Consider the following 22940-nt stretch of genomic DNA (forward strand, 5'->3'; position numbering starts at 1 on the left):
GTGGGGGGCTTTTTGGAGTGGATTTCAGGTTTGTATAATTTTTAAGAGTGGGGAAACTACTTCAGAAGTCATTGAGGCCAGTCTCTTCCCTTTATAGAAATGGCTTCAAAGGATTATGACTTGCCTTTGTTCCTGTTATCCCTTGGCCTACCTACTCAACTTAACCTTGCCCCAGAGCTTTTCTGCAAAGGGTCAACACTAATCTTCAATTAGCAAACATTTATTAAGCTGCCAAGAACTGTTAACCACTTGATGTCATGACTTTCAGTGAATTGGATTTAAGTGAGGGAGGGCTGTGCAAGGTCACCAACCTCATTCCTCCAGAGCCATCTGGATCCAGTGACAAGATATACATCACAATGACTGAAGATGGCTCTGGATGTTTAAGGCAATTGGGGTTAAGTGACTTGCCCAGGGTCACACAGTGTCTGAGGTGAGATTTGAACTCAGTTCCTCCCAACTTTAGGGTTAGTGAGCTATCTACTAAGCCATCTAGAACTGGAGATACAAAGAAAAGCAAAACTGGGTCCCTGCCCTTAGGAAACTTACATTCTAATTGTGAACATAACATGCAAAAGTTTTTACATGAGATATATACATTATATCATTATCATTGTTTGTCCTTCATTTTCAAAGAGGACCAATGACATCAGGGAGGTGATGTCATGACTTGTGAGTGAATTGGATTTCAATGAGGAGGGCTGTGCAAAGTCACCAGCCTCACTCTCTCCTCCAAAGGAAAACACTGGAGAAGTGGGGAAACAAAGTGGGAGAGGCCTCATGTGCACATGTCATCTCGGTCCCTATCATTTCTAGTTAACTAAGCTTTTCCCTCCCTAAACCACTAAACTCCAAGGTTGGGGCATCTCTGCTGTACAAGTCACTGTTTTGGCACACCCAGTGTTCTCCAGGGCCACCATGCATTCCTTGAATTGTCACCCCTGTGTATTGCATTCATTTTTACACCCATCTGGTGTTGGTCAGCCAGTTTATTAATGATGAAGCCCTGGAAGTAACTGGTGTGTGTGTGTCTGTGTCCGTGTGAGATATCTGTCTCTGCCTCTTTTGTCTCCCCCCTTTCCACTCTTTCCCCCTCTTCTTCTATATATTATTAAATGTATACAAGGTTGATTTGGAGGAAAGGAATGAGGATATCGAATGAAAATTTTTGATCACATACCAGGTGTGAGTAATGGTATTCTCTGGAGTTTACAATCCTGGACAATGAGGTAGGGAAAAGTTATTTTTTCTCCAAATAAAAATGGAACACATCTGATTATACATTTACTTTTTTTTTTCTTTTTGTGAGGCAATTGGGGTTAAGTGACTTGCCCAGCGTCACACAGCTAGTAAGTGCCAAGTGTCCAAGGCCGGATTTGAACTCAGGTCCTCCTGAATCCAGGGCCAGTGGTCTATTCACTGCACCACCTAGCTGTCCCTATACATTTACTCTTAAAACTACCATGTACACTTGTATTATCCATACACAGAACCCCTTTTGCTGAGATGTTGGTCTGATTTTTAACTGGGAACTGCTCCTGTCCTGAGTATAATTACTTTGGGGGAGTCAATCAACAAACATGTATTAGATGCTTACTTACTATGAGGCAGGCCCTGTGCTAAGTGCTGGAGATACAGTTCCCTGCCTGCAAGGAATGTTCATTCTAATGGGGAATAGACAACCATCTATACATTAGTATAGTTGTCTTGAATATATACAAAATGAATACAAGAAAAGTGTTGGATGGTGTAAGGACCTAGTGTGCCCAGCTGTGTGAGTTAAACAGGTTGATTATTCTTGGCCCTGGATTGCTTGGCCTTGCTAAAGGAAGGCAAGATCAGTGTGATATGTTCAGTGCATGTGGTGGAAGGAGTCAGAAAGCAGCTAGGCTTGGTTTAAGGGTGACCCTACCATGCAGGTTTCAAAAGGAATATGCCAAACTGGATGGAAACCGAATAGAACAGAAGGCTGGTAATCTGTTTTTCTGTGTGATTAGTAATGATACCAATTCTACTTTTCAATTAATCATTGAGAACTTCTTGGTGATGAAATCTGACAGGCCTCCAGAAGGTCACAGGCACAAATCACACTTGTCAGATTTGGATGAACTCTTCCCAGAAGCCGTAAATGACTTATGCCTTGCACTAGAATTATGCATCCCAGGCCATTTTCACAAGTGAACACCTTCCAGCTGGGCACTCAGCTCTATGATAGCCAACACTGCATCTGCATTGGTTCTCTTGTGTCTGTGAGCAAAATCGGGTAGGGAGGCTGTAGCCTATAAAGAAAGCTGGGACCATGGAGGCACTCTGCTGATTGCTGGGGCTACAATGAAAGGCAAAAAAACCCAGTCTCAGCTTTCACAGTCTAATGGTAGGGCAACTAGAAAACAACAGTGTGTCAGCAAACTGTATACAGAATAAGTTGGAAATAATAAAGGAGGACTGGGAGAGGCTGCTTGTAGGAGGTGGGATTTGAGCTAGTACTTGAAGAAAGCAGGGAAGCTGGGAGACAGGGTGAATAAGAGCATTCCAGGTTTGTGAGGGAGCCCATGCAAATATCTGGAGTTGGGAGATGGCGCTATTTGTTCAAGGATCAGTAAGGAGGTCAGTGTCATTGGATCCCACAGTATGATGGAGGGCATAACATCTAAGAAAACTAGAAAGGGAAGAGGGGGCCGGGTTGTGAAGGACTTGGGATGCCAAAGAGCATTTTCTATTTGTTCTTAGAGGTGATAAGGAACCATTGCAAATTCTTGGGTAGGGGCCCATGCTTTAGGAAGAACACTTTTACAGCTGAGTGGGAGTGAACTGGAGTAGAGACAGATGATGGAGGTGGAGCAGCCAGCAAAGCTATTGTCCTGCTCCAGATGTGAGATGAAGAAGGCATACAACATGGTAGTGGCCAAAGTGGAGGAGAGAAGGAAGCATTTACAGGGTATTTAATGAAGAGGTGAGTGTGAATTCAGGGACACCTAGGTTGCAAGTCTGGGTGACTGGGAGGATGGGGGTGTCCGAAGAGAATGGGGGCACTAACATTAAGGGGGATAGGAAAAGGCTTCCTGGAGAAGGTGGGATTCCTAGCTAGGACTTGAAGCCAAGGAACCCAGAAGATGGCATTCAAGAGGGAGACCATTCCATGTATGGGAGAGTGCTGGTGAAAATGCCCAGTCAAGAAATGAGTAACTGCAAGAAGACCAGTATCTGCTGACCTTGGTCAGCAGAGAAGGGAGAAGGATAAGGCATAAAAAGACTGGAAAGTAGTGGGTGGGAGTACAGATTATGAGGACATTAAAAGCCAAACAGGATCCTGAAGGCAATAAGAAGCCACTGGAGTTTACTGAAGAAAGGGACGATATGATTAGCCCTGTGTTTTAAGAAGATTAATTTGATAGCTGAGTAGATAATAGACTGAAGTAGGGGAGAAGGATGTCCAGCCAGAAGCCTCTTATAGTAGTTCACATGTGAGGTGATGAAGAATCTGCACCAGGGTGCAGTATCAGAGACAGAGGAGCATGTTCAAGAGATGTTACAAAGGTAGAAACTACAAGACTTGATTACTAATTGGTTATAGGGGATGAGAGAGAGGATGACCATCATCTGGAGTAGCTATTAGATCTCTGGCCTCCTAGAGCAGAACCAGGAGCAATGAGTGAAAGTTGGAAAGAGGGGAATTTAGTCTTGATGCCAGGGAAAATTTCCTAAAACTTGGACCAGTCCCAAAGTGGAAATGACTTACCTCTAGGCGTGGTGTATTCTCTCTCTTTGGAGGTCTTCAAGCAGCAGCTGGATGACTGCTTGTCAGATATGTTATAGTGGGTTGGACTAGATGGTCAGTAAGATCCTTTCCAATTCTCAAATTCTGATTCAGACACAGCTGGAAGAGTCTTCAGGAACCCCCATCTATTGAATCCAGCCTCACTGTACAAATGAGAATACCGAGGCCCACTGAGGCGAAGTGAAGTTGCCCATGGGCAAACAGTACAGTGGTTCTTGTTCATATCCTATTTTGGAAAGGAAAGTTTACATTAAAAAAAAAGGAAAGGGCAAAGAATGTGGATTTGAAAACAAATCTTTCAACGTAAAAGGAAGAGAATTTCTTCTGACAGGTTTCTTGAGTCACACTTTAAATCCTCACTTATTTCAGGAAGGATTCCCCATGCCCCTTCATCATTAGTTATTGGTGTATTCCTAGAAGAATCCTCTCCTTTGGATTTGAGAGGGTGAAAATGTCAGGAGTCCAGCCAGCTTTATTGTGTAAGATTTTACTGGTATTTTTTTAAGTGCCTGTATCTGAGGCAGAGGGTGGCAAGTGTGTAGTCCACTTTCCCCTCAAACTGTCAGATCTGTGACTGAATAGAATTGGCACAGTGCCACCTGGGTTCTGCTAACATCAGCTTTTTTTTTTTTTTGCTCTGGTGAGGACTGAATCAGATTAAGAAGAGAAAGTACTTTCATAGCTAGATTCTTATTAGATTTCCCAAGTATTTGAAGATGGAGAGAGAAAAGATGAAGAACATAGGTTTTAAGGCTAAAAGGGACTGTAAAGTCAACAAGCATTTATTAAGAGCCTGTTTTGTGCCCACCACTGTGCTAAACCCTGGAGAGGGGAAAAATAAAGCCAAAAACACCAACAAAACCTAATAAAATAGTCTCTGCTCTTAAGTAACCCAGAGTCTAATGGAGGTGACAACAAGCAAACAACTATGCATAAACAGGCTATTAAAAAAAGGATAAAAGGAAATAATGACTGAGGGAAGGCACTGGTATTAAGAAAGATCAAGAAAGGCTTCTCACATAGAAGGTGGGATTTTAACTGGAACTTGAAGGAAGTCAGGAGACAGAGGTGAGGAGAGGGAGAATTCTAAGCATGAGGGACAGCCAGTGAAAATGCCCAGTCAGGAAATGGAGTGTCAGGTGGGAGAAACAGGAAGGAAACCAGTGCCACTGGATCCAGGAATATGTGGAGGGGGGTGAAGAGTAAGGAGACTGGAAGGATAGAAAGGAATCAGGTTATGAAGGGCTTTAAGAGCTGAACAGAGGATTTTATATGTTATCCTAGAGCCACTGGAGTTTGTTTATTCATCCATCCATCATTTGCCACTGGAGTTTATTGAATAGAGGAGACATGGGTATGTCCATGCTATGAAAAGGTAAATTTGACAGCTGAATGGAAGGTGGACTAGAGTAGAGAGAAACAAGAAGCAGGAAGATCAAACAAGACTATTGCAATAGTCCAGGCCATGAAGCCTGTGCCAGGGTAGTGACAAAGTCACTGAGAGCATGAGAGATGTAAAGGTAGAATCCAGGTCAAGAGAGAGGTGAGGGCTGGATTAAGCAGATCTGAGAATCATTTACGTAGAGATATTTGTTTGGGGTGGGGCTGGGGCAATGAGGGTTAAGTGACTTGCCCAGGGTCACACAGCTAGTGTTGTGTCTGAGGCCAAATTTGAACTCAGGTCCTCCTGATTCCAGGGCCAGTGCTTTATCTACTGTGCCACTTAGCTGCCCCCCATTTATGTAGAAATATTTATTAAATCCAAAGGAACTGATGAGTGAAATAGTATAGAAGGAGAAGAGAATAGGCACCAGGGCAGAGCCTTGGAATGCCCATAGCTAGTGGGCCTAATTTAGAAGATCCAGTGAAGGAAACTTTAGTTAGACAGGTTGGGGGACACCAGGAAAGCAGTGTCACACAAACCTGGAAAGGAGAATATGTAGGAGAATGACTGACAATGTCAAAGGCTGTAGAGAGCTTCAGAAGGATGAGAACTGAGAAAAAAGCCTTTAGATTTGGTGATCGAGAGACCATAGGTAATTTTGGAGAGAGCACTGTCTAGGCCACCTCCCTTATTCTGCAGGTGACCAAGCTGAGGATGAGAGAAATGAAGTGATTTTCCTCAAGTAAGAATATAGCAGAACAGTTTGAGCTGCAGTTCTCTGACTCCAAATCTTTTGTTCTTTCCACTGTACTAAGATGCAGTCCAAACATTAGCAATCCTCTCTAACATCTCAGGATCCTCCCTCACCAGTTCCCCTCAAAAAATTCACATCCAATCCCTGCAACCTCCAGCTACCTCCATTGTAGCCTCAGAGGAGCAGCATCAAAGTAAAATAAGGGGACTGGGCTTGTGGCAGTCCAAACTTCCCATGTCCCTTCTCCTTCCTCTCAGGTTTGTTTTTGCTGTTTCACACCTTTGGCATCTTCCACACCACTTTTCAGATTTTAGAAATAAATTCCCTTCTGCACTTACCACCATAACCTGAGGGAGGGGCTTCTAGATGCAGAACTCTGTGACTGTAGAAAGTCATTTAAAGGAATCCTGTAACGGGTAGTGCACAAAACAACCTTATCTGGCCTGGGCAGCTTCCAGTCTTAAGAACTGAAATTTCCTCCTTATCTGATTTCCCTCCTCTCATTTTCCCCTGACTCATTTCTGTTTCTGGAATGACAAGCTGACTTCCAAATGTATAGGACAGACTTCCTTGTTGAGGGAGGCCAGGGCTTTTTGCAAGACATTCAAATCTCTCGGGCAATATCTCAGCTGAAAAAGAAGAGGGAGAAAAAGGGCCTGAGGGTGCCTGCCTTTGAGCCTACGAGGCTTGACTTGATGCCACATTTGGTAACAGTAGATGTCTTCCTTCATGTCTTCTAATGTAAAAGTTAGAGAGATGTACTTAATTGTTCTTGAGTCCCTGACAGAGCTGTTCATGGTGTACGCTTGTAATGGGGCCAATCTGGGTAACTCCACAAGGGTATATGACTGCTGCTTATGTAACACCCTGTGGCTGTGCCTTATGGGCTTATGATGAAAGGCACTGGAGGAACATTCAGCTGGTTCACTTGCTTCTAAATGATTGCAGGGCATCCATTTTTTCCATGGTGTGCCAAGGCTTGGAACTCTCTTTTCCCAAGCTGTCCCTTCCCTTTCCCTCACCAGCCCCATTGTTTACCTTCAATGTGGGAAAATAGCACTAGTGTGTTTTTCCTTTTAACTTGTAAGAAAACATGTTATTTTGACATTTTCTCTAGATCTTGAAATTCTCTTCCACCTGGGAAGGGTTGTTGGTAGCTGTGAAATGAAGGTGACATCACATGAGATGTGAGGTGTAGTTATGGGAGTTCCTGGGAAGGTCAGAAGTTGAAAAAATCGAGAAAGAAAGAAGCTAGGGGTATCAAACAAAATAAGCACCAACTTTGGGGTGGACAATAAAAAAATGACCCTGCTTCTCATTCGAATAATAGACTCATTCAAAAGATTTTTAATTCTGGAAGAAGGTTGCATGGAGCTGCTGTTTTTTACTCTTGTGTCACTTGGAGCCAAGCCTAAGCACTCTTCTCTGTGTGGTGGCAGGTCTCAAGTGTTCTCTCTCCTCTTGACCTCTTTCTTCCCTCACCCTACTCCCTTGTTTGGAGTTTCAGGGCTTCTGGGAAATCAGACAGATTTTGTATTTTTTTTAAATGACTGGCAAGAACATCATGAGGGAGCAGCCTGATGGAGTTTGGATCCTGATGTATTCATGGCCATTTCAGAAAAGGATATTTTCATTTGGAGAAGCTGCACATCTTTGGGCACGTCAGAGGCTCATCTTTGCTACCTCAAAGATGAGAATACTAATTATCATTTCTCTTTAGACAGATGATTCTCAGATCTACTTATCCAGCCCTGACCTCTAGACTCACATTTCCAAATGCCTAATGGTCATCTTGAACTGGATGTCCTTGTAGATATCTCAAACTCAATATATCCAAAACAACCCATTGTCTTTCCCCCTAATTCTCTCTTAATTTCCCTATCAGTATCAAAGGTATTTCTATCCTCTTGGACACCTAAGCTTAAAACCTCAACATCAGCCTCAGCTCTTCACTCTTACTCACATATCCAGTTCATTGTCAAACTCTGTTGTTTCTGCCTTCACAAAACCTCTCCCAAATCACCCCGTTGTTCCCACATAGCTGCCACCCTGGTGCAGCAGGCCAGCATTAGTTGGACTATTACAATACCCTTCAGGTAGGTCTTGCATACTTAAGTCTCTCCTCATTCCAATCCATCCTCCACTCAGCTGCCAAACTTATCTTCCTGGGGGCAGCTAGGTGGTGCAGTGGATAAAGCACTGGCCTTGAATTCAGGAAGACCTGAGTTCAAATCCAGCCTTAGACACTTGGCACTCACTAGCTGTGTGACCTCGGGCAAGTCACAACCCCCATCGCCCCCCCACACACAAAAAAATTATCTTCCTAAAGAGCATCTCTAACCACGTCCCAGTTTAGCCTTCTGGGGTTAAATAGCACAAGTCTGATCCCCTCCCACTCTTGCCATTGTCCCTGGAAAGACTCAGTCAGACGCTGTTCTGTGTAGAAGAAGTTTGGCATTTTTATTAAACAGTAGCAGCAAGGTTTCTGAACAGGCCCCCCCCCTCCCCCCAATCAGCCACCCTCCTCCTTGCTTGCCCATTATCTATGCTTATAGTCTTAAAACTAGGCTTCCCCAGTGGGAAGGACAGCAGGACCCACATTCTGCCCTGGAACTGTAATATAGGTTTGGACAATGGCCCTTGCTTCTGCATATAAGTCAGTCTCTCCTGCCAGAGCTCAGGAAACTTTATTCTTCCAGTTCCCAGTAACAAGGGCTGATGGTTGAATAGCCTGACATCAGGCTTTTATTGTTTACTTGTTCTCAATTAAAAATTTAAAAGCAGCAGGACTTGGAAATTCCCATTTCTCTCTATTTCCATAAAATACAAAAAGTTTCATGCTTATGGGATAATGCTGCTCCTGGCAGCCATAGATTTAGCAGTGTAGGGGATGGTAGAGAGGAATTCAAAGTAGAAGGAGGATTTGTAGAGACTGAAGTGATGGTTTGTGCACACAATGTCATGCCTACCATTAGGGTGGTAGTGGGTGATGGTGGTTTCCAATCTGTGATGTCTTTGATGTAGGGCATTCTTGGTCAGGAAATTCCATCTATAAGTCCTCTTCAATTTAGAGATTTCCTGGGCCCCTGAGAGATAAGTGACTTGTCTAAGGTCACCCAGACCCTGGGTCAGAGGCCAGTCTTGATCCAATACATTAATGTAAATAGGACACCTGAGAAACTACTCTTTTTTGCCCACAGTTTGTCTGTGGCAGGTTTTGGCATATTCTACTTTTGGGGGGGGGATATGGAGGAGAAAGAAGTTTCCTCATATGAAAGGGGGGCCAATAATGTCACTGTCATCTAAATCAGGTTCTTAACCTTTTTTGTGTTATGGATACCTTTGGCAGTGTGGTGAATCCTCTGGACCCTCTCACAGAATTCATCACCTATAGTCACAATTGGAAGAAATGCTAAATTTCAGTTAGACGTTAGTGAAAATAAAGATGCAATTTTTTTTCCACCCAAGGTTATAGACCAAGTGAAATCTGTCTAAGGAATCCTTAGGGGTCCTGAGTTACTTTAATCTCCACTAATGGGTAGTGTGGCAGTGATGTTAAGAGGGAAAGACGCCGAGATTGATTGTGGCTTTTGTTGCTCATACACCATGGGCTGAATGATCCCTTCCCTGGAGTCAAGGGCTTTCCCTGTGAGAAGGGGAGAAATTAAGTACACCTTGGGTATATGTAAGTTAATTACCATTTGAGGGAGGTGAGAGAGCTGGGTATTTTCCCCCTTGTCTAAGAGCAGGTGCTAATTAAGTGACTAAGGAGAAAATGAGGTGGCCATCTTGGCTCAAGAGCAAGGTATCTGCAAGAAGAAAGGTACTTACACCTGAAAGTCAAGCTAGTCTAGACTGTTTTGAACCAAAGTCTAAAATTTCCTAAGGTGTTTGGAATTTATTTTTAGGGAGTTACAGAATTTCTTTTTCAAATGGAAGGAGGAAGAGAAACAAGGGCAATGATCTGCTTTTAGAAAGACTTTACTCTCAAAGCCCAGGCCTGTCTTTGACATTCCACCTCCTCATTAAGAAGGCCAGCTGCTGAGAGGTTGGGTGTCTGCCTGGATATACTGGGTTCCACTACAACCAGAGCTTATTGGAGCCATATGCATGTTGACTAAATTTATGCATAACTACCAAGAGTCAGGCTCACACCTGTCAGCAGGTGACTGTGTTTCTGAAGCCTGACTCTCCCGCCCCCCCCCCCCTTTTCTGGTGGTGTCTAGGTGGCTTAGCCTTAGGTTGCATTTTCTTGGCCTTGGGGCCAAATCCACAAAGGGGCTCCAGTCCACATTTCATCTCAGGATGACTTAACTAAATAGCTTATGTACAGTGGAGCTGGATAGTATTGACCTTGTTTTCCAAAATGAGCTTCCCCAGCTGTATTCCCCCCTCTTGTCTCCCTTGTCCACAGGCTAATTTACACACAGCCGACTGAGGAAGAAATGGCTCCTCTTTTCCCATTGTTTTGGGGGCTGGCTTGGCCATGCCCTCCCTGGCTTTCCATTAACAGCTCCTCCTGGAGGCATGATTTGCCAGTGCCCATTGTTGCTCCAGGGCAGCGGCAGCTGCAGGTCCCCCAGGTAGGAAGGAGCTATCCATTGCCTGAGAAGAACTGTCTTCTGTGTGGGACCTGGTGCTCTCTTCCAAGAGGTGCATCTCGTGATTCGAAGCCCGCTGCTGCTGTTCTTTTAGCTCTGTGTAGGAACGAGAGAAGGTATGGAAGATGGAAGTAACTGGAAAGGCCATCAATAGGATGCCACTGAGGATACTGCTCAGAGCCACCACCTGCCCGGGGATGCTCCGGGGTACCATGTCTCCATAACCCACAGTGGTCATGGAGATGACTGCCCACCAGTAGCTGGTAGGGATGCTGGTGAACTCCTTCCCAGCTCCTAGTTCACTTTCTGCCAGGTAAACCAATGGGGAGAAGAGGGCCATGGCCACACAGAGGAAGAGGAGAAGGAGCCCAAATTCACGGGTGCAGCGGCGGACAGTCAGCCCCAGGGTCTGGAGGCCCAGGGAGTGGCGGGCCAGCCTCATGACGTACAGGATGCGCAGAGCTCGAAGGAAACGCAGCACGAGTCCCACGCGTTCCAGGTATTTATTCCCAGCCCCGCCTGGCTTGCTATTTCGGGCGGAAGCCAGATCCACAATAAGGGAGATGTAGAAAGGCAGGATGGCCAAGATGTCAATGATGTTGAGTGGTGTCCGGAGAAAGGCGCACTTACTCTCGGCCTGGATCGAGCGGAGGAGGAACTCAAAGGAGAACCAGGCCACGCAGACGGTCTCCAGCACAAAGAGGTTGTGGCATTTGGGGGAGCATTCACCCTGGGGAGGAGAGGGACACAGAATTGGCCATGGAGAAGAAAAAAGAAAGCAGGAAGCAGCAGGGAGACAAACCCTGAGTTCATTCTTGCCCGGGTGTGAGAAGATTCATTCACCAGTGTACACCTCCCTCCCCTCTCCCACTCACATGTTTACCTCCCCAGCTCCTTCAACCCTGAATGGTATTCAAATACAAGGGAATAGAAAAATGCCTTGCATTTATTTATTTTGTGAATGTGTGGTTCCCTTGTTTTAATTAAAATACCCGTGTTTAGGAGTGAGTATGGTATAGAGTCGGAGAGATCTGGGTTCAAGTCCTATTTCTGACACATGATGCCTGGGATCTTAGAGTCTTCCCTTAACCTCCCAGTGTTGCAGACTCTACATTGCCAAATAGGTATTGGCCTGCACTGGTAGAAGTTTCTTTATCAGGAGTTCCCTGTATCAATGAAATCACAGTTCTGGTATTCCCTTGTGTGACTTCCACCTTCTCTTTCCCGTGGTGGTAATAAAATCAACTACCAAACTTGATTTTGTTTTTGTGGGGTTTTTTGTTGTTGTTGTTGTTGTTGTTTGGTGGGGCAATGGGGATTAAGTGACTTGCCCAGGGTCACACAGCTAATGAGTGTCAAGTGTCTGAGGCCGGATTTGAACTCAGGTCCTCCTGAATCCAGGGCTGGTGAACTACCAAACTTGAACTGAGGAGGATGGGATAGATCAGGTACTTTGAGAAACAGAGGGAAGTCTAAATTTCTCTCCCCTGGACCTAGAGGCTATTGGATGCTTGTACTCATTGTGCAATGCCCATACATACATAAAGGGCTTTATAATTTTCTCTGTAGTTGGGTTAAAATACAAAGTGTGATTGGAAAGGTGACTCTTAGTCATGCTGTGTGTACTGCTTGGCTGTCAGTTTGCCACACTGAGATAAGTTATATTTTATGTACACTACCTTATCTGTAATATCCTTTCCAAGTTCATTTTGGCCCATCAGGAGAGTTTTATTTGGAATCCTCCCCACTGCAGCAAAGCAGGACACTCTTCTGAGAAGCAGCCCAATGTTCTCTTTGGACAGAGCCTGTTGCCATGTTCAAGGACTAACTTCTGTTCTCATTTATTCTTTTCTCAAATCTTGGTTTGCTGTTGTGTAAACAGGAGCTATAATTCTCTTTTTTTTACATTTAAACAACTAGTGGGCAAAGGAGAAGAACCAAAATTTTACACTGCTGTGTGAATTTTTTCAAATGGCATTGCCTTCTTTTCATGAGTCATTATTGACCACACCAGCAACACGTTTTACTCCGAAAAGTAATAGCAGGAATTTGCCTATTTGTAGATCAGGAGCTCCCTCATTCTTCTGTCAATGCTCACACTTGAACCTCTTCCTTCAGGATTCAAATGCAAGTTGCATGAGGAAAATGGAACCTGGCAGCAACCTAGCAGTGCCCCCTGAGCAAACACCTACTTTCTTTTCTTTAAGCTATGTTTGTGCCAACAAATGGCCCCTGACACAGTGGGTAGCACACTTCCATTCTTCTTTGGTCTAGAGAAAAGGGTTTAGGCTGAGTTGGTCAGGTTATCGACTTGGCCTCAGAAAGGGCCATGGAAAATAACTGGAGACGGGCAGAAAAACCACCTCTGTGCTCCAATGAGGGGCCAGGAGGGGGATGCCTAAATGGTGAGATGGACCAGAAATTGAATCTGCTAAAAATGAAAGAGGAAACAATCTGAGAGAAGTTATTGGTTGTTAACCTTGTTCATAACCTAATCCAACTTTGATTTAATGTCGCTGTCCAGTGGGCTAAGAGCACACAGTAGGCCTGGCTAAATAAACATCAAATTTAGCCATAGTACTATCTCGCCTGTTGTGGAACGCAGCCAGCAGAGCCCTTTGTTGATGCTGGGAGGGCCAACATATTTCACCAGCCTTCCCCCTTCAGACTGAACATTTTTACAGGGCTCATGGACACAAGATGCTGATCCTTTGTAAGATGATTTCAGTAGGGACAAGAGTCCCCATAAACAATACTTTAAAAGCAAACAAACTAAGCTCACTTCAGTGCCTTAATCAAGGAATTGAATATGAGAATTGCAGAGGACCATGGAGATTATCTGGTCCAACCATCTTATTTTACAGATGAGGAAACTGAGGTCTGGACAGGGTCACAAAGACTTGGAATAAGAACCCAGGCCTTTATCTTCTTTCCTTTTTCCTAACTCCCCTTTAGGCTCCTCCTTCAGATTACATCCTAGAAAGGTGTAGTCTCTTAACCATAGAGTCCTGTTGGAGTTTGACAACAGAGAAACAAATCTATTTGTATCACCACACTTAGTACCTTGCAGGACTGCTGATGCTCACAGAGTTTATGGCAACACACCATGCTTCCCATACATTGTCTTCTTCGATCCTCACAAAATCCTGGGAAGGTGGCTAGTACAACTATTATTATCCCCTTTTCACAGCAGAGAAAACTGAGGCTGGGAGAGTTTGAGTGACTTATTAAACTTGGATTTGGGTTCAGATTTATACCTCAAGTCTCCCCTCACTCCAAACCATTCTCCATGCAATGACCAAAGTGGTTATATTAAATTATAGGTCCCTCTACTCCAAAGCTTCTTTAACTATGGGTCGTGTAACTGAATGTGGGGGTTGAAAAAAATTGGCAACAGTAAAAGGTTATGTGTACCTATTTTATATACCTATATACCTGGGCTCGTGTAAACATTTCTTGGGCAAAAAGGGGTTTCAAGTGGAAAAAGTTTAAGAAGCTCTGCTCTACTCCACAAATTCTACTAACTCCATTACCTCTAGAATCAAATACAAGCACCTCCACTTGGCATTTAAAGCCCTTTATAACCTGGTCTGACCTACCTTTCCATCCTTATCACACATTGTTCCTATCCAAGCACCCTAAGTTCCAGCCCAACTGGCCTTTACTGTTCTTTATACACAACACACCATTTTATGTCTTCATACCTGGAATGTTCTTCCTCCTCACCTACATCTCAGAATTTGCTTCAAGGCTCAGCAAAAGTGCTGCTTTCTCTGCGAAGCTGTTCCTGATCTCCTGGCTGCTAGTGACTCCCTCTCCATATCAACTCCTATCTGTTTTGTGTATACACATATTATCTGTGTATGTTTGTACCCATGTATATACACATGTGTGCTATGTGTATGTGTGCCATATACTTCATATCAATAGGCACATTGCATGTATTATGTATTCATATATTGCATGTGCATTGAACACACATTTAGAAGCATACATGCATAATTTTGTGTACATATATGTATGTAACATATACAATCAGTGTATACATAAATGTATATACATATGCCATCAAATGTAAGTCATGAGGGTAGGGCCTGCCTTTGATTTTTTAAAAATCCCTAGTCCCAGCACAGTGCCTTGCGCATAGTGAGAAATCGATATTTGTTTACTGATTAATTGATATTACTCTTTCCCCAAACATGGTGTAGTAAATAGATCCCCTTGGAATCAGTAAACTTGGGTTCTAGTCCCATTTCTCACATTTCCTATGTAATCCTAGGCAAATTACTTAGCCTCTCAGTATAAGATCATTGCAACTCAGCACCGGGGGTCAAGAGGACTTGAGTTTGAATCCAGCTTCAGATGCTTACTAGCTGTGTGACCTGAGGCAATTCACTTACTTTATTTGCCTCAGTTTCCTCATCTGTAAAATGGGCATAATAATAACACCTACCTCCAAAGACTGTTTTGAGAATCAAATAAGATAATATTTGTGAAGAGCTCTGCAAACCTTAGAGTCCTGTGTAGAGGAGTTTTCTCTCTGAGAATTCCCTATATCAATGAAATTATGGTACAGATTCTTAAAAATGTACAAATATCATCCACATACTAACTTTGATTCTCTTGATCAAATAGATATTATTTGTAAAAAGCACTTATCACCATGCCTGGCACATAGTAGGTTCCATATAAATGCTTATTCCCTTGTCTCCCCTCTTGATTATCGATAACCCCCTTTTTTTTTTTGCAGGGCAATGAGGGTCAAGTGACTTGCCCAGGGTCACACAGCCAGTAAGTGTCAAGTGTCTGAGGCCGGATTTGAACTCAGGTCCTCCTGAATCCAGGGCTGGTGCTTTATCCACTGTGCCACCTAGCTGCCCTGATTATCGATACCTTTTGAGTTCACCTCATGCTTTAGCTTCTGGGAGGAGCCGATGTCACTATACTCTCCTATGCACTTACTCACAGGACCATTTAAGCACACAGAGTAAAGAAGCATCCCTGTCCAAAGTACAGCTATTAACTTGTCACTTTGTGAAGACTAAAGGAGCTAATTCCATTCTAGTTAATTTCTCTTCAAATATTTTTTTAAAAGAAGGTCAAAGGGGCAGCTAGATGGCTCAGTGGATAGAGCTCCAGCCCTGGAGTCAGGAGTATCTGAGTTCAAATCCGGCCTCAGACACTTAACACTTACTAGCTGTGTGACCCTGGGCAAGTCACTTAACCCCAACTGCCTCACTAAAAAAAAAAAAGAAGGTCATCACCACCTATTGCTCGAAGGAATATGTATGTATTGAACATATCTGGGCTCTTTCCATTAACTTTAGCATTGTTAATGAGCTGTCAAAATCCAATATCCTACCCTCTACATAAATCACCATCTTCTCTTGCTTAAGGTTAAATATTGTACACTTGCTTATTACCTTGCTCAGAGGTGGTGCCGACTGAACTGCTGGATGGTGCTTACACTGGTCCCCTAGGGATTGATAGAGTTTGGCTGAGGAACTCCTGACTGTGATACTGTTCCCAGCAAAAAATTCTTCTTTCTTAGTAATCTCCTTCCCCTCCCCCACTCCCCCTTCCAACATTAAACAAAAATAACTGAAATGAGACAAAGTACTCTCTTTGCAGAGAAAGTGGAACAATCACAAAAAATTCTAATTCAGGAAATTCTTTTACTAAAATCTGCTTTATAGTGTCTGCCCAAGTTAGTCTTATTTTTGTTTTCTGTAGCCGCAGAGAATAAACATAACCCCTCTTCCGTGAAAAAATTTTCATAGAGCTACAACTATGGTGGGAAAACCAGCACTGAATGCCAAGGCACTAAAATTTAGAGGGAACTTATAACACCTGCTTTCCTCCAGCAAAATAAAAGCAACTGAGCCTACCACCTAGTTAGCAAAATCATTACTATAGTTATATATTAAACATTATTAGTTAAAAGAGGAAGCTATATGATGGTAGGATTTCCCCTAACCCCCTGGGATAGTTACATCCCAAGTGACGGTCTCTCTAATCCCTTCCTATTTTGCTTCCTGTCTAAGCAACCAAAAAGTGTTCCAGGGTTTCTGTCTTCATACCCTCAAGCAAGGGTCTATCTTTCTTGCTTTTATTTTGTGGGGCAATGAGGGTTAAGTGACTTGCTCAGGGTCACACAGCTAGTAAGTGTCAAGTGTCTGAGGCCAGATTTGAACTCAGGTCCTCCTCAATCCAAGGCCAGCACTCTATTGCACCACCTAGCTGCCCCCAAGGGTCTATCTTTCTTGCAGGGGCCATCTACAGTTGTCCTGATAGTATATCTTGTCACTGGACCCAGATGGTTCCAGAGGAGAGAGTGAGGCTGGCAACTTTGCACAACCCTTCCTCACTTAAATCCAGTTCACTGCAAGGCATGACATCTATCATGGTCCACTTCAAGAACGAAGGACAAACAGCAACAGCAGCAGTTATTCCTTGACGTTTCTCTGCATCATGGTATTTCCTCATCGGCTAGGTGGTATTTACTCCTGATTAGGCAGTTGATACAACTGGTCTTCAATAAGTTTGCTCTTTGCAATATGATCTGGATCTAGCCAAGAGCCTTGCTGTGTTTTTCATTTGATTTCTGGCTCCCTACCTCCCCGCTTAGTATGAAATGGCTCTAATCCCCTTGTAATGTATTCTGTTATTAAAAAGTCATAAGCTTACCATTTAGCCAAGGTAAGTGATTACAGTAGCAAAATGCACTTTTGGAAAATAACTAGTTAATTCAAATGGTATAGGAAAGAGTGCAGCAAGTGGGCAGCCACTTCTTTAAGGCACCTGCTACTAAATAGAGGTGATTTCCATGAGTCACCCTCTATCTACCCTGTCTCAGACAGTGGAAACCCTAACTCAACTCCCCTCACCCCTTCCAATGTACTGCTTGGGAAGCTACTGCCTACTCCTCCCCCACTGCCTACAACAGTGCTAGAGGAAGATGGCTATCACCAATTATCTGGGACCAAAGCAGAGCTGCCTCAGATGCCAGGTCCTCACCTCTAGATTCTAAGCCTATGCACCAGACTTCCTGCAGACAAGAACCTCTTTGAAGAATAAGGCCTTGAGCACGGAGCCCAATCTCTCCTTTGCTCTGGAGTCTGAGAGAAGACTGACACCTATCATAGGACTTTTGAATGCCAGTTAAATAGTACTACCTTCCTATCCCAGGAATAAGCAAATGCCCATCTCTTCTGGTTCTGGTCATTCTTAGGTGCAGGCTGCCAATGTAAAACAAATGAACAAACCAAAACACCCTTCTTCTTTGACAGCAATAGGGCAGTTTTGAAGAAAAGAGGGTTTTTTTTTTTGCAGGGAAAGATAAGTTCAGTATTAGATATGTTGAGTATTAGGTGCTTTTACAACACCCAGTTTGAAATGTCTAGTGGGCGCTTAGTGATGTGGCATAGAAACTCAGGAAATAGATTGGGACAAGATATATAGGTTTGTGAGTCATCAGCATAATTAATAGTGCCGTTATTCAGAGGTGATAGTTAAATCTATGGGGGCTAATGGGGTTACCCATTGAGAGCAAAGAGGGTCTAGGACAGAACCTTGGGACACTCCTACAGTAAGGGTGTGAATGATGATGAGCCATCAAAGGAGACTCAGGAGTGCTCATAGAGATAGGAGGAGAACTAAGAGGGAGTGGTGTTATGAAAATCCAGGGAGGAGAGGGTAATCAATAATATCAAATGCAACAAACAGCAGGTTAAGAAAGATGAGCACTGAGAGAAGAGCAGCAAATTTAAGAGATCCTTGGATAACTTTGGAGAGAGCAATTTCACTTCAGTGATGAGCTCAGAAGACAGATGCCAAAGGGTTGAGGGGTGACTGAAAAGATAAGTAGTGGTGGGAATAAGTGCAAATGGCTTTTTCAAGGAGTTTAGTCATGAAAGAGAAAAAAAAAGCATAGGGCAATAGCAGGGATGGATTCAGTGAGGGGTTTTTTAATCCTAGGGAGACATGGGCATGTTTGTAGACAATAGGGAAACATTCAATAGCCAGAGATGGAAGATGAGTGAGAGTGGAAATTATAGAGTGGGTGATCTACTAGAGAAGATGGGATAAAACTGGACTACTTGTGTATTTTTTAAGAGTTTGAGAAATGGAGGGGAAACGGAAGATTATAGCTTGAGATGATAAAGGGCCTAGTGAAGGATTCTTAAGGATGGGGAGACTTGGGCATGTTTGAAGAGAATAAGGAAAGAACAAGGAGGAAAAGGTTGAAGATTTGAAGGGGAAGGAGGGGTTGATTGAGTATGCAGTCTCCTGGAGAAGAGAGATCTAGTGTCCATATAGAGAAGCTAACCTAGGAAAACAGAAGAGGGAAACAAGGAGAGAATGAGAGATGATGTCAAAGAGTTTTGAGATGAAAAGAATGGGAGAAAAGAGAGCTCATGTTGAATGGCCTAATTTTTTTTTCTTCAGAAAGAGGCAAGGTCCTCAGCTGTTACAATAGAAGGTTTAAAATAACTTCTTTGGAGAGTAAGACAGGAAATCAACTGCCTTGTTGCAGTGAGGGCCCAAGTTCAATTGCATAACATGAATTTCTAATGTTCCCAGTCAGCACAGTTGTAAGACTCTCTTCAGCTCTGTTCAAAAGCTTTTGAATAGGAGCAGAGAAGGCATGGCATCGGAGTGATTCATAATTAAGGCTTAGCAAGAGATGAGCACTTAGAGGACAAAGAAGTAAGAGATTTAAGAGCAGAATTCAGCATAGAGTTGAAATCACTATGGGGTTGAAATTGGAGTTGGAAGAAAATGAAGTCAGAGCAAGGTTAATAGTCTGAGAAGGTACTGAGAGGTAGAAGGATTGGAGGTCTTAATGAGGGTGAAAAAATATGTTTAGGAGGGGTGAGGCATAGGGAGAGGTGACATGATAGGAGGTTGTGGTCAGTTCGGGGAATGTCTGAGTTTTTACTCAGGAAAGTGGAATGTTTGTGTGTGATGGTGAGATCTAAAATGCTGCCACCCCTATGTGTGGCTGAGATGGAGTGAAGGCACTATCCAAAGTCTCCATTTTCTCACATATCCAGTCACCAAATCTTGCCCTATCTACCTCCACAACATCTCTCAAATCTGACCCCTTCTCTCCACTCACAAAACTATGACTTTAACTCAGGTCTGCATCACCTGTATTTCCACAGCCTCCTAATAAGTAGGCTACCTGTGTCTCTTTCCCCTCTATACTCTGTCCTGGTTACTGCTGCAAAAGTGACTTTCTTTAAGCGTAGAGCTGACCATGTGATTTCTCTACTCAAGCAACTCCAGTGGCTTCTTATTGGTTCTGGGATAAAATATAAACTCCTCCTCTATTGAGCTTTTTAAGCCCTTCACAACTTAGCCCCAACATAAGGGCTTTCCAGTTCCATTGGACATCCTTCTGCATTCTGTGATTCAGCCTAACTGCTCCCCCCCCCCACCCAAGCAATGCTCCATCTCTTGTCTGTGTCGCTTTGTGCTGGCCATCCCTCACACCTGGATTGTATTCTCTCTTTGCCTCCAACTCATATGGTCCCTTTCTTCCTTTAAGATGGAGCTCATGTTGGGGGTGGCTAGATGGCACAGTGGATAAAGCACCGACCCTGGATTCAGGAGGACCTGAGTTCAAATCCGGCCTCAGACCCATGACACTTTCTAGCTGTGTGACCCTGGGCAAGTCACTTAACCATCATTGCCCCACCAAAAAAAAAAAAAAAAGATGGAGCTCATGCACTGTATTTTGCATGAACCCTTTCTGTCTCTGGTTTCCTTGAAGTCCTAACTATAATCCCATCTTCTACAGGAAGAATATCCCAGCCTCTCATAATTCTAATGCTCACCCCTCTTAATTAGGTCCTATTTGTCATATATAGTTTGTACATGTTTATTTGCTTGTTATTTCTCCTATTAGATTGTGATCTTCTTGAGGTCAGGGATTGCCTTTTACCTTTTTTTTGGGGGGGTATCCCCAGTGTTTAACACAGGACCTGACACATAGTAGGCACTTGATAAATGCATATTGACTAACTGATTCTGCAAACTGCTAGTGCTCTCCCTCCCAAGCTACCTTGCATTTAAATACTTTGTATATATTCACTTTATATTTATGCTGTATATTGTTTTATATACTTGTTTGCCCATTCAAATGTGAAATTGCAAATCAAACACAAACTCCCTGTGAGTAGGGAATGATTCATTCTTTATACAGACTGTTCCAAAAGTCTTAGTACAATTTAAACCTTCAATAACTTAAACTACTTTAAGCTAGCCTTCTGGTTAGTTTCCTTGCCTCAAGTATCTCCCTATTCCTATCTATCCTCCACTCAGCCATCAAAGTGATATTAAAAAGCAAGTCTCACAATGGCCAACTAACTTTAAGCTACTAGAGCTTAAAAGTGCACTATGACTTTTGGTACATCCTGAATTGGTATTCTAAGAAACTAGCATTTTTTCCTGGCACATATTAGGCACTTAATAAATGATTGCTGATTGATTGAGACAACTCTGCTCTCATCCCCATATGCATTAGTCACATATAGCTCTATTCTCCCCCTTTAGAATGTAAGTTCCTTAAGGTCAAAGATTGTTCCCCTCTTGGTCTTTTATTCATATTCCCAATGCTTAGCATACTTCCTGCCTTAATAAATTCTTGTTGACTTCTCCCTAATTCTACACCCCAAAACCCCTTGACAACTGATTCCTATTTCTTTTCTCTTTTGCTCAAGTCTCTGCCAAAGAGATGATCCTCCTTACCAGGACCAATCCCTCCACTTGTGTCACAGCTCCCATCCTCTCCCTTCCCTTCCTGTCTATACCAGCAGCTCACCCCTCAGCCATTATCTATATCTCTCAGGCATCTGCTCTTCTTTTTAATCCTCAATCTGTCCCTCTCTACTGACCCTTTTTCTGCTGCTCACACCCATGCTTAAAACTCTGGCATCCCCTTCAAACTATTGTTTTGGACTTCTGCCTTTCATGATCAAACTTCTAGAAAAAAAAATCATCTCACTGTTTTCAATTTTTTCTCTTGTCACTCACTCATATTGAAAATGGAAATAAATGATCTCTTGATGAACACTTTATGATCCTTTATAATCTGGCTTTTGACCTCACTACTCAACTGAAACTGTATGCTCCAAGGCAACTAATGATCTCTTAATTGCTAAATGTGACCTACTCTAAGTTGCCATCCTTCAGGACCTTTCAGCATCACTTGATACGACTAACCATAAATAGGCCCTCCTTCCTAGGTACCATGACTACCATACCCTGGTTCTTCTACCTGTCTGGCCACCTAATCTTAGTTTACTTTGCTGGATTTTCATCAGTGCCTCACCACCTGTGAGTATAACCCATGGCTCTTTACACACTCTCTCGAGATTACATCAGCCCTAATGAGTTCAGCTATCATCTCTGTGCAGATCTTGTCTAGTCTCCCTCCTGAACTCTGGTCCCACATGAATGAATGAATGAATGAATAAATAAAAAAATCTAAGTGATTACTATGTACTATGCCAAGTACTGAGGATACAAAATATAAGCAAGAAAGTCCTTGCCCTCCAAGAGCTTACATTCCAATGAGAGAAGATAAAACAAAGGGGAGCTAGAAAGTGAAGCTAGGGATTATTACATGTCAGAATGATTTTGGGGGGGAATCCTGGTTTGGGGCAAGATAAGGTAAAATTTTTTCCCAGGGCACAGAGTGCAGGTCTGGTGGGAAGGGGAGAAAGAAAATTGGCAGAGTAGAGGTGGAATGGTTGGGAAATTGCCAGGATATCCCATGGGCATCTTAAACTCATTATATCTGTGAAAGAGAACATATTATTTTCCCTCCCAAACCCACCCTTCCTCCAAACTTCCCTATTTCTATTGAGGATATAATACTCCTATTCATCCAGATTCCCAATTTGGGAGTTATCCTTAACTATCCCCCCTACTTTGCCTATTTAATCAGTTGTCAAGACTTGTTAATTTTATATATATATATATATATATACAACATTTCTCCAATCCATAATCTCTACCAGCAGAGCCATCGACTAAGTTCAGGCTCTCATTACTTTTTGCCCAGAAAAATACAATAGTCTCCTAATTGGTCTCCCTCCTTACACTCTCTTCCCTCTCCAATCCATCTTCCACATAGCTGCGCAAGTGACATTTTTAAAGTGCAGGCCTATGTCACTTCTTCACTCAATAATCTTCTGTGACTCTCCATTAACATTAGGATAAAACACAAACTTCTTAACTCTGACCTTTAACTCCTTCACACTCTGGTTCTAGCCTATCTCTGCAGGCTTATTACACATTAGTCTCCTTCACATTCCCTATGTTCTAGACAAATTGGTGTGCCTCCTGCTTTGACATTGGATTTCTTGCCTCTATACCTTTGTATAAACCATCCCTCATGACTGGCATGCACTG

General features: G+C 43.1%; 1 protein-coding gene across 5 annotated transcripts in view; it reads right to left on the bottom strand.

Annotated features, from left to right (window-relative positions):
• Positions 1 to 10422: 10422 nt before the first annotated feature.
• The window catches only part of KCNG2 (potassium voltage-gated channel modifier subfamily G member 2), a 168952-nt gene continuing 156434 nt past the window's right edge, over positions 10423 to 22940 (bottom strand). For all 5 annotated transcript variants that reach the window (XM_043999481.1, XM_043999612.1, XM_043999550.1 and 2 more), the window contains one exon: positions 10423 to 11247. In XM_043999481.1, coding sequence (XP_043855416.1) covers positions 10423 to 11247 — 825 coding nt within the window. The remainder of the gene's footprint in view (positions 11248 to 22940) is intronic.

Source organism: Dromiciops gliroides, chromosome 1, assembly GCF_019393635.1.
Source record: "Dromiciops gliroides isolate mDroGli1 chromosome 1, mDroGli1.pri, whole genome shotgun sequence".
NCBI classification, from domain to species: domain Eukaryota; kingdom Metazoa; phylum Chordata; class Mammalia; order Microbiotheria; family Microbiotheriidae; genus Dromiciops; species Dromiciops gliroides.